Source organism: Sphaeramia orbicularis, chromosome 24 (assembly GCF_902148855.1).
Source record: "Sphaeramia orbicularis chromosome 24, fSphaOr1.1, whole genome shotgun sequence".
In the NCBI taxonomy this organism is placed as follows: Eukaryota; Metazoa; Chordata; class Actinopteri; order Kurtiformes; family Apogonidae; genus Sphaeramia; species Sphaeramia orbicularis.
Window position 1 is genome coordinate 16,760,920 of NC_043979.1, and position 16,511 is coordinate 16,777,430.

General features: G+C 36.9%; 1 protein-coding gene across 2 annotated transcripts in view; it reads left to right on the forward strand.

Annotated features, from left to right (window-relative positions):
• The first annotated feature begins 230 nt into the window (after nt 1-230).
• opn8a (opsin 8, group member a) overlaps nt 231-16,511 on the forward strand; it is a 30,829-nt gene continuing 14,548 nt past the window's right edge. Inside the window, exons 1-2 of one of the 2 annotated variants that reach the window (XM_030128790.1) lie at nt 231-442; nt 15,830-16,123. In XM_030128790.1, coding sequence (XP_029984650.1) covers nt 370-442; nt 15,830-16,123 — 367 coding nt within the window. In that variant the 5' untranslated portion in view covers nt 231-369. The remainder of the gene's footprint in view (nt 443-15,829; nt 16,124-16,511) is intronic. The other variant, XM_030128791.1, reaches the window with a different exon arrangement.

Sequence of the window (16,511 nt, forward strand, 5' to 3'; positions counted from 1 at the left end):
CAGGGCTTTCATAGATCCACTCTTTTAAAGTAATAGCAATTACAATCAGCATTAGTTGTGTGTGTATATTTGCGTGTCTTTTGTATGGGCGTGAATAAGGGAGGTGGAGGGGGTGAGAGATTCAGGTGGGTCGATGGTTTGTCCCATTGTGTACTGAACAGTAAATTATTTGTGTGGTGGGATTTCAAGCGTGTATACGAAGTGTCAGATCCATCATCACACTCAGATTCACATATGAGGAGGGACAGAAGCATCAGAAAATAACATGCTCAGTGTTTCCTACAGGTACAGTTAGGGTTAAGACTCAAGTAGCTGTTAGGTGTTTAATTTTTAATCTATTTAGGGAATTTGAGAAAGCATAGGACCAACATGGATGAAAAATACATGTCAAAACTCTCACCTACAGTTGATTTTTGGGCAGGAGTGTACCTCTTAATTATAGGTAAGTGCATTGCTTTTCTTCTTTCTTGTGTTGGTTAAATTTCCCATTAGCCTTAAATTTATGGTTTATATACATTTCATTTGGGACTCAAGACATTACAAATGGCTGCTGGTGTTGACGTAAAATGCAATAGGAACTACGGAAATGTGTGAACATGCCTGAATCTGCTAAACTTTCAAATTGCACCTTCATGTTGATTCATTGACATCATTAACAAGAGGCATTTTTTCTGTTTTAATGCATTTTTCTTGAATCTTCAGTCTATAAAGAATGTGTTTTTTCACTTTATTTCATATTTCATCTTTAATCATTAATTAACTGATGAATAAACTGCTCTTTCTGTATACCAACACAGAAGCACAATGTACATGTGGGCACAGTACCTCCTTGTTCACTGTATGGGTTCATTCCTTGGTTGAGAGTCCGCACTCTGTATTTAGATCATCTGGCGCACACTTTAGATCACCATGTGAAGATCTAGAGGGAAAGTACAGTTATTTTGTTTAATGTTACTGGAGAGTTCATTCAGCACCACATTAGCCACACTTGATATCCTTATGCTAACATGACTTTCAATGCATAACATTTTGCTCAAAACAACAAATGTTAAGTCCACAGAATACAAATGTATGATACATCACCTGCCAAGTATGACTTCTGAATGCCCAAAGGGTTGATATGGTAGTTGTAGAAGGAGGCAGAACAAATAATGTCAAATTTGCGATTTTGTTACGTGAAAAACACGAATCGAGTTACATGAACAAACTATATTTTGAGATGACAGATAACAATATGGCTCTATATCAACTGCATTCGCTTCTAATGCAAAAGCCATATGTTGTGTGTATGTGGTTTCAATGAATGAAAATTAACTTGTAAACATATTGATAATATGTATACCACACCTCAAACATGGAAATACAATGTTCTACCTGCCATTCTGGTGTATTTCTTAACTGCCAGTACAATGTTATCAGTGTGCAACTAAGAAAAACACATCAAACATAATAAATACAGATTAAAAGAGGTAGCTGCTATTTTATTTTTAAGAAGCTTTAAGATGCTAGCATCAACTAGCTAACTAGCGTAGTTGGTTAACACATATGGGGCTGGCCAAGTGGCAATGGATGCACAGCCTTACTACATTTTTGTTTGCCCTTTTTCAACTATTTATGATAGAAAGATGAATGATACCTCATTTTGCAGGGAATAATGAGCACTTTTAGATGTGTGATTGAAAAACATTTTTACCTAATTTTCAGACATAAAAATTGTAAAAAAAAAAAAAAAAAATCCCTAAGTAAGGGATGGACATCAGTTTTTGACCACTTTATAAAACCTGCCTTAAAATGCAATTCCAATTTTCATAAAACTGTAAAATCCTTTCTGTTGGAACTCTAGGGTGTCTAGTTTGCACAACAGTAAACACTTAGTATTTTTTCAATATATAAGGGCATAAAATAGCAGGGGTTTTGCTAAGTGTTTCGGTAACGGATGACACAACCATTATGGCAGGGGTCAGCAACCCTGGTCCTCGAGAGCCACGATCTTGCATGTTTTAGATGTATCCCTCTTCAAACACATCTGATTCAAATGATAAGCCTATCAACAAGCTCTGCAGAAGCCGGAAAACGACCATCAGGTGTGCTGAAAGAGGGAAACATCTAAAACATGCAGGATAGTAGCTCTTGAGGACCAGGGTTGCTGACCCCTGCATCATGGTAATGGATGGACAAGGGAGAATAATTCCAAGTTTCAATTCAGCGTATTTATTAGTATATATGTCAGGGTAGAGACTGCGATCTGGTAGGATCGGCGATTCTACCAGTAGAGACTCCGATCGTAGTCTCTACCAGTAGAAACTCCGATCAGAGTCTCTACTGGTAGAAACTCCGATCCTGCCAGTAGAAACTCTGATCGGAGTCTCTACTGGTAGAAACTCTGATCCTACCAAACATTTAATAAATACTATACTGTGATATTAAATGCACATGTTCTTATGAATTTTCATAAAATATTGCCTTCTATTTGTGAAATATACAATGACAACAAAAATGCACCTGGGATGTGTTTCAGTACCCTGTATATAATGTGTATATTTGTTTATATCATACTTTCATTTGATTACAATAAATATGTTGGTCATTTGGGCCTTACATGATATTTTATGTTTGTTTTCATTTATTAATGTAGTTATTTTCAGCAACCTCATATAAAGCACAAAATATTCAAACTATATGTGTACAATGACCACATCTGGACTTTTTAGTTAGTCTCAGCACGCTCACATAATGTATAAATAATTTATGGAAAGCACCAAATATTAAAACCATTTGTGAAATATAAAATGACAACAATTTTCTCAAAACCCTTGGAATTTCAACATTAACTTTGCATTTGGCAATTCTATTGGTAAGATCGGAGTTTCTATCAGTAGAGACTCCGATCGGAGTTTCTACCAGTAGGATCGGAGTTTCTACTGGTAGAAACTCCTATTAAATGTTTGGTAGGATCAGAGTTTCTACCAGTAGAGACTACGATCGGAGTCTCTACTGGTAGAATCGCCGATCCTACCAGATCGCAGTCTCTACCCTGACATATACACTGCAATATATAATATCTACAAAGTCAAATACCTTAATAAACTAATTTATTACATTTCAACATATATTTCTCAGTTTGTTAAATGATTGTAACCACTGTAAGAAGAGTAGCAAAAGGTTTTTAAACTGACCTTAAAACTTATCATAAGTGTAATATAGGTCTAATAGAAGAGGATCAAAGTTATGCTTTGAATTGCACTGACGGACAAAGAATGCAAACATAAATTTATGCTCAATATAATGCCATCTAAGTATTTTTAAAACATTTTTCTAAAAAGTAAAACTTGTGCTGGGCACCAGAAGTAATTTACTTCCAAGATATACAAGTCTTCAAAAGGTGATTTCAAATTTATTTTTAGATCTAGATGTTAACCTTCCCTTGGCCAGCCCCACATATTAAACAATAAAGAGAACATCAGCATGACCCCAGTGCAAGGATGATTTCTTTTCAGCTGTCAGTTCAATTCCACAGACCAACAGAGAAATTAATGGCTGATGTGGCCTTGAGCAAAACATTTAAACCGCCATTTACACCCAGGGCACCTGACATAGCAACCCAATGCTCCTAGTCTGCAATGTGTGGTTCCTGCATGTTCATCTACTGATGTGTTAAAAACAGTGGCTCAGTTTCACAGTTGTGTGTGGTTTGTCCACATTCTTCTAAATTGACTTATCTTTTTTGAAAACAAAAACAAGATAGAAAAGCAAAAAGCATGGTGAACAAGGGTGCACACCCATCAAATACACTAAACAATTAAAAGGTTACTCTCAAACTTACATAGCTATTGCAATAAGTTGAAGCAGCAGAGGTAGTCAGATAGTATGAGCAAAGCAACCACTTATAAAACATTTTCAAAAAAAGTGAATGATTTATCTCATCCAAATATATCTTATTCTGATTAAATGATTAAATATTTGAGCTGAAATCATTTAGATGTAGCACTTAGTACACCTCTACCACTACCAGATCTGCTAGTACATACCAGTAAGCCAACCAGTTACCAGTAAGCTCTTTGACTGTGTGCCTTATCTGTGAAGTTGTCCTTACAAAATAAACTTTGTTAATGTACAAAAGTTTTCAGAAAGGGATTATTTTAACCTATTTATTTAATCCCATTTTCGTTCCCAGCTCATGCTCAGTGCACATCTCATCTACCATGAGTGTAATTCAATTACAGTACTGTACTGTTATCCCCACTGTACCAAAGATAATACCTTTCACTACAGATCCAGTCAGTCGATGCACTGTCCTTCACAAGACAGCTGCTGCATTTCAGAATTAATGTTTCTTCCTCAGATATATTATTGCCCAACTATGAGAGCAGAAACTGATGTGTTTATGTACATGGATGCTTCTGTAGAGATGATCTGTTACCCAATTTTTCACAATATAATGAGCGCATGTGCAGGGGTATTATGAGGGGGAAGAAAAGTGATGATGATTCTCAGGGCCCCATGACTGACAGGGGCCCTATAAAAGAGCAAAACTTGCACATGTCTCATCAATCGTGCATGAAATCGTAAAATCTATTGCAAGCAGAATTTTGATCCATACCTGATGTGTTGTATTTTTAGGGTTTGCAGCACTGAAGCGGCAAGCCCTAAATTTTAGGGCCCAAATCCCTGGCAGCACCCTGGTAAATGAGAAAAAGTAAATAAATTAGTGATTAATGGATGAAAATGACCACACAGTGATGCAAACACTAGGAGTACATGTGAGAAAATCAAGCACATAATAAAGGTTTGAATTCAGTCTTAATAATTAAAACTAGAGTTTTACAATCTCATTCCACTGTTGCAACATATTATTGCATGGGATAAATACAGACTGAAATTACAGATGAAATTTCAATGAGAGAACTTTCCAGTGTTTTCGTATGCTATTAGATATCTATCAAAAGCCAAGAGTAAGAAAACACAATCCACCAGAAAGTTAGATGCTCTCACGCGCCAACATTAACCGTCACAGGCCAATCAAATAGCCCAGAGCTCCATAGGAAACAAAACACACTAAAAGCCTTTTCACACTGGAGCAAGATGGAAAAATGACACACAAGCAACAATGTGAGTTTGTGATAGTTCTGACAGTTCGGTTAAAAACTCTAAAATATTCACACCAGGGAGAAATAGTAAAATGATTCAACATCACCTGTCATAACCGTCTGTTCCCTTCGGTCCACATCCAAGTAAAAAAAAAAAGTCACACACGGGTCAAACTGTGCGCAAATCATGACGAACACATTACCTAAACTCCTTACTTTGCTGAGAATAGAGTTGTTTTGTTGTCTTTTTACTTCATTATTAGTTTCGTCCTTCATGCTAAACACCGGAAGGACGCCATCTTTGCTACGATCACGTGACGTTCGATTCGTAAACTGATTGGTTGCTGCTTTTGTTGGCGCTGAGAAACCTGGGAAAAATAGACTTTGTTTTTTTGACTGTGAAGAATTAAAACGTAGCTTATTTATTACGACATTTTCACATCCTGTGTGACTTACATAGCTGTAAGAAAAATATTAATGTGTGAAATAATTCCAGGAAAAAAAAAAATCCTCAAGGCCATAAAAGGGTAAAGAACACGACCTGCACATGCTCAGATGTGACAGATAAATTAAAGATAGCCTGTGTGTTACTGAATTAGCCATCACATTAGGACCACTGTGGAATTACTTTTGATTATCTCATTAGAATGAGACTTACCAGTGGGTGGGGTATGTTAAGGAGCAAGTGAACATTTAGTGCTCAAAGTTGATATGTTAAAAACGCGAAAAAAAAATGAGCAAGAGTAGTTATCTGAGCAACTCTGACAAGTGAGAAATTATGATGGATATATCACTGGGTCAGAGCATCTCCAGATCTTGTTCCTTCTCAGTGTATAGTGGTTAATACTAGGGATGCACCGATACCACTTTTTTCCAGACCAAGTACGAGCAGTGACGTGCAGTGGGGTTCATGGCTGGGGAGGCACTGACTCTTTCAGAGCCAGATCTACAAATATATGGTGGCCTGAGAAACTGGAATAGAGAGAGTGAGCAAAAGGAATGGCCTGGGTATATGGGCTCTGCATCAAGTCAGCATAGGTAGACTGGCAGGAACTCAACAGGAAACCTTCAAAAAGAGCCATTTCAAAGTAAAAATTAAAAAAAAGTTTATAGTCTTACCTTTATTTGTACATGAAATCCATCCATTCTCAGCTCAGAAATGTAATCCTCCATTTTTGATGAGGTGAATTAAAGTGTATAAAAAAGAACGAAGAAGATTATAAGCGCATGAATCTGTGGACTCACTGGCGCCATCTATCATGAGGCAGGGGTACTGTTTGCCTCCCCTAGTGACTTTTTCACTGCGGTTTTATGATTAAACTGCGAGCCTAAACACATTACGGAAATACATTCCATACGTTATCCAGATTATGGAAGGATAGAGCATATAATCAGAGTGTTTGAAAGCATTTTAACTGCGATATACAGAGGGACAGCGGACCAGCAGAGTTCATGAGGGGAGGAGACAGTTCTCCTGGAGGCACAGCACAGCGCTGCCTCACGGCGCATCTCCTCCCTGTATTTGAACGAAGCATGTGGAAATTCTGCTATTCTAATTGACAAAAAATAAATAAATAACAATATTGGATTCGAATGGAAAATGAGTTTATAGGACATACCAGCTGACAACTATCAACATTTATTATATTTTATAGTTAACTTTTTTTTCTTTTCAAGATTGACAAGGGAGGCTCTGCCTCCCCTGCCTCCTCTGACTGCACATCACTGAGTAAGAGTACTTACATTTGAGTACTTGCTGATACCAAGTACCGATACGAGTACTTAATAATCCCATTCCAGTTGTTAGTTCCTTTTGTAAATGTGCTTTATTGTCATTATCATTAGTCTGACTGGAAACAAGTGCTGCTACTGACATTTAATGTGTTGGAATGAGCGTTTCTCAATTAATCCACCAGGGGGCGCCGCTCTGAATTAACCATACTGGACAAATACCATGAAGAAGAGTAAAGTTTTTTGAGAAGAAGAAGAAGAAAGTCAGTAATAACAAACATGGAGACAACAGAAGTAACACTAATGTGATACTAATATTGCAGCGTTTTCGCTGGTAAGGTTTAAAAGCTTAGCTTCAGCAGGTAGAGAAAAGATGAATGAGCGATAAGTTTCATTTTCATTTCCGCTGGCGGGGGTCCACACCGCTACATACGCCTGCTGGTATTCTCATTCTGTTTACGCATCCGCCAGCACCTGGTAAATGGATGGAATGTATGCAGAGGACGGACAGAACGCTGCGTCCGTATCTTTCTGTGTCTTTGACGTTACTTGCAGTCAGCGTTACTTTTATCACCGTCATTTATTTTGAAAAATCTCCACACTCTTCACACTCCCCACACATTATTCCACCGCCGCGTACCTGCTGCACTGAACTGTGAATGTCACACGGCCGTAAGTGGTATCGGTGCATTTGTATCGGATGTCTTTTACAAGTACGAGTACACACACTGAGTATCGGAGCCGATGCCGATACTCGTATCGGTATCGGTGCATCCCTAGTTAATACTTATCAAAAGTGGTCTAAAGAAAAATGACCAGATCTCAGTCAATCGAGTATCTATGGCAGGGGTAGGAAACCTGTGGCTCCGGGGCCATATATGGCTATTGGGCCCTTTTCCAGTGGCTCAATGTAGCTATGTCAAAAAGCAAAAGGAAATGAATAACACCTACTTATGTTATTTTATTATTATTATTTTTTTTTTTTTTTTTTTTTACACATTTTGCTATTATTGTCACAACCGTAAAGTGATTCTGATGTTATGCAGTTCTAAAAATGTAGACTATACTCCAAATGTATTTTAAATAAATAAATAAATATATATATATATATATATATGTATATGTGCCACATGATTTTTTTTAAAGAAAATAATGACAAATGTCACTGTTTTTCCTTAGTTCTGTAATTTCGTTGTGATTCTGTAAATGCACTGAAATTTTCATTTATTCCCCACATATTCTGTACAAACTAATCCTAAAGAGCTTCTTAAACAGTTACCATTTTGAGGAAATATATAAGGGTGTCTTTTGGCTCCAGTTTTGTTTTTCTATTTCTGTCTTAAAATGGCTCTTTAGAGTGCAAAGGTTGCTAACCCTTGATTTATGGGAATATAACATTATTATTACCTGTTCAATGTTGTGATTGTCTCCTGACCTGAAGCCTAGACTCCAGCTCCAGCTAGACGAGGAGGTCATATTTTTGAGGTCATATTGAACATTTTTAACCCATAAAGACTAAAACATCCAGTGGTGACCAAAACCATTAACTGATCTAAAATGTTAAATAACTGTTAATCCACTAATCCTATTAATACATGGAAATAATTGGTGCAAAATATAGTTTATCATCTTTTCATGGTCATCAGATATGACCCATTTGGACGTTGAGAGGCTCCATAGTGAACATGGAAACACTGTCATCTTCTACAACTTTGATTCACCAGTAAAACCCATGGAGTTGGATCAATAACACTAGATGGAAACACTTAGTTTATTTTCAGTTAATGATAGATTTTACTGAAAAAGTCACATTTTCTTCAGTTTTCTCTGTTTTGTGATAAAATAACCCTCAACTGATCTCTCTGATCTTTTATGAACATCTACATGATCAGTGAATTAAATATGGGAAAATACATCATTTTCACTTACAAATGAAAAATACATAGCATAATATTGGAATAAATAGTGATAAATCACTTAAGAAAGGTTAAAAATAGATCAAAATTAATTTGAAAACTGCCACAAAAGTAGTGCTGGGTCTTTATGGGTTAAAGTAGAAATACTACATTTAACTCCTTTAAGTGCGTAGTGTGTTTGGTAGTCTAAAGGTGCATGTATACACTATGTGAGTCAGTAGAGGTGTACAGGAGGTTCAGTGTAGGTAGCTGTTGCCTTGAATATTATTACAGTAAATTAAATTAAGAACTAGCACGTTGACCCATGGGAACAACAGATTCTAGATGTGGTAGTTTTCATGCTGGGTAGAGTTGACTTTTGGGAAAAGATGTTTGTAATGCGGCTAGTACAAACACTGAATCCAAATGCAGTAACTCGGACACAAAAATAAGGTTCAAAAGATTTATTATTCACACACAGGTGAAAGAATAATAATGACAGAATCTTGAGGATAAAGGTGGGAGATATCCTCCTCTGATTCGTCCTCCGGTTCGAGGGCGGCAGCCCGTCTCCCCGAGCGGCGTTTGGGGTATTTTCCCCGACTGGGGAAAAGCAAAGGGAGGTCAGGGACGGAAACAGGTCATGCACAGGCAGGCTATCACTCAGGCAACAGGACATAAGGGCTAGACAAATACTCACGTACCAGTAAGTCAGGGCGAGAAGATCGAAACCAGGAAACCAGATGAGGCAGACAAAAACCGACAGGGAGCAGGCAGTAGGCAAAAAACCGAGGAATCCAAAAAGGGTCACAACAGGCAGACAAAACGAACAAACGAGGTCAAGACGCTGGTAAGAACTACGAGAGTTACAAACTGGCGACTGACTGAGGGAAGAGACAGGGTTTAAATACACAAAAGGGAGGGAAGACAACTAGACACAGGTGGAGCCAATCAGGGCGGAGACAGGTAATCAGGTAAGAGGTCAGGGAGAACAGAGAACAGGAAGTAAAGACGACAGACAAGACACATGAGGGGAAACTTAACAAAATAAAACAGGAAACGACAAACAAAACATAAAAGACAGACGAGACCAGAGTAACGTCTGGTTGCGGGTATGACAATGTTAGTCTATATTTTATAAGTACCAACATAAAAAATGTTTGGTAAGTCATTCTTTAAAATTTAAACAGCTATTATATATTAATACTGATATCTAGGGACTGAAGTTAGTGAATGCGTCATTCCTGTTTTTACCTTCATTTCCCATCATGCTTCCTGGTGGTACTGAGCTTCCCGTCAACTGTCATGGGTATAGCAACATGACTGTAAGGCTAATGTATTCCAAAATTACTAATATCTCCCAAAATATTGGTCCTATCAACTTGGCGTTTTCACTAGTCACTTACTTGACCAAAAATACATAAGTATGCCATACTGTAGCAGTCACCTCTTTCCAAATTTTGGGTGACGACATCATTGTCAATACTGAGGGTGGGATGTGAAAATAGAGAATGTTGTTAACCCTGTTAAGTCTGAACCATTAAATCATTGACAGAAAATTCCAGTTCTTTAAAACTGGAGCCTTTATTGGTCCTTCTGAACAACCAAAAAAATGTTTTTACAAATATCAATTTCCATGTATGATTTTCAGTTTTGCATCATATTTGATACATTGGGTCTCAAGGCTCAAATATTATTAATTTTGAATAAACAAAAACATAATATAACACAAACATGTCTAATAAATTGATAATTCCTTTTCAAAATTGGCAAAGTTCTGCCTCCTTCCTCATGAATTACAATCTTGTAGTGTCACTGGAAAGGCCTCTGGTGAATGGATTTCTCCCCCCTGGTGGATTATCTATGTTTTGCATGTATCTAATTGTATACATCAGGTTTTTCAAGAAAAACAATATCAAACTGATCATGTAGAGGGCTTCAAAACTCATGTATTAAATATGATACATTTGGCGTTATAGGGTTAAAATCCACATCCCGACCCTGAGGGGCAGCATTCCAGTCTCCCACCATGGATATTTGTTGTATTTTCACACATGCTGTACTGTTTGTTCAGCGGCCGCTGCCAAAAAACATTCTGAGCATAACAATGTGATTGTAAGACTACTGTATTCCAAAATTACTAATATCTCCCAAAATATTGCTCCTATCAACTTGCTGTTTTCACTAGTCTCTTCCTTGACCACAACTACATATGTGTGCCAAACTGCAGCTGTTAGCTCTTTCTAGATTTTGTATGATGTCCGAGAAACACACACACAAACATACACTTCCCTTTTATAATACAGATAAATAAAATAAGTAAGTACAACAACATTTTTCACATATAATTATCCCTCACCTCACCTATTATGGTTGAAATTTATGTACTCGGTGAGCTCATTCACGATCGAAATAACCCTGAACACATCTTAATGGAATATGAACATGGGTTAACTTGGTGTCAAGGTTACTTTGGGAGAAAAGATTAGAGCTACAGAGGGACGAAACCACAGATGCTTTTTAACAGATTAAAAGGACTATTTTGAAATGAACACAATACATGTCAGCATCAAATCAATCAAATTCTCATAAGCTTATGTAAGAGGGACATATTATGTAAAGTAGGTTGAACCTGGCATTAACTAGTCTAATCTTTCTGATGGGGAAATATTTGCTTTAAATTTGTGATTAATTTTCCAACATTGAAGCACTTTACCTTGAGGAAATTGTACATCTGTGTTGGATATTTCTGGACTGAAGTGATATAATACATTGGTTTTGCTTGCATGCTGTGTTCCATTAATGTTGCACGCAGACAATCACATGTCCTCCACTTCACATTCACTCAAAAGAAAAGACTGTGTAAAATGGAAGTACATTTTCCTTCATGATGCTGAATATATTGTTTTCATACTTAGATCTTCAGATATTGTGTATTTGTATCTTGTCTGTACATCCTGTACAAAACATGCTGAACAGATGGAACATTCATATTCATTTTAAAGACAATATTAATGCGGTCAAATTGTACACCGTTTTTTTTTTTTTTTTTTTTAGTGTTAAATGATGTAGATCTATCTGACCAGCAAATGAATACACTTCATCAAGTGTAATATTGCAAGGCTATATAATGTGTCACATGCAGCATATATCTGCCTGAGGAAACACAAGGGAAACGCAAAAAGAATACACCAAGATCAGCAGTTCACAGTATGTTATGAGGAGCAAACATTCAAAGAGCATGGGAATGGATAGATTGCACGTTGTCACACAGAAGGGAGAATAGTCATAACTGTTCAGTTTTTACCAGAGGGGATAAAAATATTAAAATAAACGTTTATGGTAGTTCATGTTGAAAAGGGACCATTTGATATAAAGGTGCTTTTCTTGGTTTGCTAAGAATGAAAGTGTGTGATATATAGGGTGGGGAAGCAAAATTTACAATGAACATTTAGTTGTTTTTTCTCAGCAGGCACTACGTCAATTGTTTTGAAACCAAACATATATTGATGTCATAATCATACCTAACACTATTATCCATACCTTTTCAGAAACTTTTGCCCATATGAGTAATCAGGAAAGCAAACGTCAAAGAGTGTGTGATTTGCTGAATGCACTCGTCACACCAAAGGAGATTTCAAAAATAGTTGGAGTGTCCATAAAGACTGTTTATAATGTAAAGAAGAGAATGACTATGAGCAAAACTAGTACGAGAAAGTCTGGAAGTGGAGGAAGCAACAAAAAACGTACCAAAGCTTTTATTAAAGCTCTCAAATCCAAAATCCTAAAGGATCCAACCAAATCCATGAGAAAAATGGCAATTGAACTTGAGGTAGACAACAAGACCGTTAGAAATGCAGTAAAATATGATTTGAAGTTAAAATCTTACACAAGAACACCAAAACACTTGTTGACAACAGCAACAAATCCAGCTTTAGCAATTTTTGGGAATTATGTTTATGGCCGCCTTCTAGCCCAGATCTAAACCCTCTGGATTCTGCTATTTGGGGCGTTTTAGAACATGCTACCAATAGAACATCACACAGCAATGTCGACTTTCTTAAAGATACTATTAAAGAAGAATGGGAGAAGCTGTCACCCGAATATTTGAGGAACACTTGCACAAGTTTCAGGAAGCATGTGAAGGCAGTTATTGAGAAAGAAGGAGGACACATAGAATAAAAACATTTTCTATTATGTCAATTTTCTTGTGGCAAATAAATTCTCATGACTTTCAATAAACTAATTGGTCATACACTGTCTTTCAATCCCTGCCTCAAAATATGGTAAATTTTGCTTCCCCACCCTGTATACACTGTCCTCTTCACAAGTGTTTAATTGAGATTAGAAATGCAGTTTTGCTTTAAATGTAATGCCTCACTGTGATATTAAGGATGCCGTAAGAGACGAAAGGTGACTCAAGATTATTTCAACTGAATGCAACGAATTGTAATATATACATTTTTTGATGTTTATATCCTCTGGTGGTGGAATTAAAAAAACACGTATGATAAAGGTCCACAGCTTAATTGCTACAACAATTCAAGCTAAAAAAAAATCCACCAATCAGAATTCAAAATAAAACATTTGAGAATATGCAAGTCTTTGTAAAGGTGGTTTGAGCTATGTTTAAAGATCCAGTGTATGAGGTTTAGAAGGATGTAACTGCACAAATGGAATATAGCAAACACAATTATGCTTTCTTTTGTGTATAACCACCTGAAAATTTGTAGTGTTGTGTTATTACCTTATGCTACTACATCTCAGATAATGACCTTTTGAAGAGCTGCAAATCTGCAGCGAAATGAAAAACAGCATTATTTGTACATGTGAGCTTTATTTGATCATGCACAGAAGTGAAGGGACATCAAGCATGAACCTGACCTACATTTGCAAAGATTTTCAGATGTAGTCTTTGGAAGATGGAAGATGGGAACTGATCGCGTGTTGCTACTGTTAATGTCTTTTACACCTACCCCTTGCATCAGACTGACACAAGCTGAAATTGGCAGCATGATGGTGTTGCTCTTAGCATGACTGCCTCACAGCAGGACAGCCATGTTCTCCCGGTGTCAGCGTGAGTTCTCTCTGGTTACTCTGGCTTCTTCACAGTTCAAAGAAATGCAGGAAATAGACAGACAGACAGACAGACAGACAGATAGACAGATAGACAGACAGATAGATAGATAGATAGATAGATAGATAGATAGATAGATAGATAGATAGATAGATAGATAGATAGATAGATAGATAGATAGATAGATAGATAGATAGATAGGCAAACTTTATTGATCCCAAACTGGTAAACTGTAGTGCAACAGCAGCACAACAAACAGTAAAACTAGAATGTAAGAATAAAACTAAATTCAAGAGCAAACACACTATACATAAAACATTTGAAGTATAAAGGACTTACATTGTTGGTATGTAATTATTATAATGTAAATTGACAGTTAACTTACCTGTGATAACACCACCTGGAATGTACTTTGTTTCTATTTTTCAGACATATTTTAGTGATAAAATATAAATATTGTCGAATGAGTTTTATTTTTATTTTTCTAATTTGGTATAGGCCTATTTTGTTCATTGTTCTGCCTTGAAGTCTGAGGACAAGAGTGAGCATTTAAAACGTTATGTTAAGTTATTTGATGATGAGAATGGGGGTGGGATTAAATACGTTTTTCTTCGTCCCACTCCTTTTTGAGTGTAAATGAATGATTTTGGAATTTTTTTAACTTGCATGTATTCTGTAAATGCTCAAAATAAACAAATAAATAAATGAATGAATAAATGAAAAGAGAACTGGTAGAAAATCTGGACAATCAAACAGACAGTGGCTGTGACGTGTGAGTGAACAGTTGTCTATCACTATAAATTAATCCTCCAATGAAGTGCGGACCTGCCCAGGGTGGTTTTCACTCATGTGTGACATGCATTATTGCTTTTACAATACAATTTAAATATGTGATTTGTTAATACACTTAAACCTTTTTGCAATTTATGAATATAAAGCTATGTAATTCTGGTGCTTGCTCACTCAAAAATTATGTAACAAACTATGTTACATCACCTTCTATACTCTGCATTTATTGATCATTTATGCAATGATAGAATGAATGGCTGTGTGTGTTTGATTCTATAATCATCTATTTACTATTGTGGTGTTTGTGTCTGTGTTGCTTTTATTATTGTATTATTTTTGTTATTGTTTGACACTTTTTTAATTTCATTGTACATGTTTCATGTTACAGTGACAATAAAGACTATTCTATTCTATTCTATTCTATTCTATTCTATTCTATTCTATTCTATTCTATTCTATTCTATTCTATTCTATCATTTGGGAACTGACGACATTAATTATTGCACTTTTGGAGGTAATATTTTTATCCATTCATCCTGTTTTGAGCATGTCAGCAGTCTGTGGTGGTCTTTGTCTGACTCAGTTCACAAATGTCTCAAAAATATACATTTTTGAGACATTTGTGGACTCATGACTGGACAGTCAGTGTTTCTGAAGCCACACAGTCAGAGCTCATGCAGGATGAGTCTACTGAATGCAGGTCAGCCATGTGGCACTGGTGTTTTTTTTATCCTTTCAATCCATTTGAGATGAACTTGTAAACAGTAAAAATAGAGAAAATGTGCAACACTTACTGTCCTCAGTTTCCAAATGACTGAATGGAGTAATAAAGAGGGAAGAAGATCTAATACAGTAGTCAATATGTCCCTGTCCCAACAAGCATCAAAATCTAAATGTTTATATTTACAACGTACAAGTGTCTTTTTTTTTTTTTTTTTTTTTTACATATTTTGTCAGTTAAAATAGGTTTGATGGAATTAAGATTTTAGTTTTTCCTTTCTCAACCTTTCTAAAAACAGGGTCACTGAGTAGTTGATGTTCTGTTCATCAAACCATGTGACGTCCCTCACTGGTTTGTTGACTACCCACTGATAAATTCCTCCCTGAGCCGTGGTGGTTTACTTTGCTGTCGCTTCTGCTGCTTTCTGACATTTTCAATTGTCAAAGGTTGAAAAAGGTAATTACAAAAGTGCTGTTTTCAAATGTCAGTGCCTAACTTCTCTATCCTGCCTCCTCTCTGTTTCTTGCAGCAGTTGTGTCTGTCTTTGGTAACGCAGCAGTTCTGGTACATGCCGCCCGTCGTCTCATGCTGCTCAAAGCTCCAGAGCTGCTGACAGTGAACTTGGCGGTAACGGACATCGGCATGGCCCTGAGTATGTACCCTCTGTCTATTGCCTCAGCTTTTAACCACGCCTGGATTGGAGGTGACACATCTTGCCTCTACTATGGCCTGATGGGCATGATCTTCAGCGTTACCAGCATCATGACTCTGGCTGTGATGGGGATGGTCAGGTACCTGGTAACAGGAAGTCCTCCCAGGACAGGTAGTGTAATCTGTAGAATCAGGTAGGATTATTAACAGATCGCAGTAATTCCTGTAACATAAGACAGCAAATGTCAGAGTCCTATCATCTAAAGTAAAGCTATAAGCAGACATCACAAGAAATGTAACTTTCATCTGATCCGTATTATCATAGATGCGATTGACAAAGGACAAAAAGCAGGAAAATATACGGCGCACCACATGTCCAAAATTCTTAGAACACATCAGATAACCTTCCGCAACGACTGCAGGCTCTTTGGTGGAGCTCCGCTTTCATCGTGACAAATGAATAGACTACTAGACATGAAGACATGAATCAGAGGCACCGGTGGGTGGTCTGCTTACCAACATCCACCCCGTGTAGCCCCCCTGCAAATAGAATTTGCATG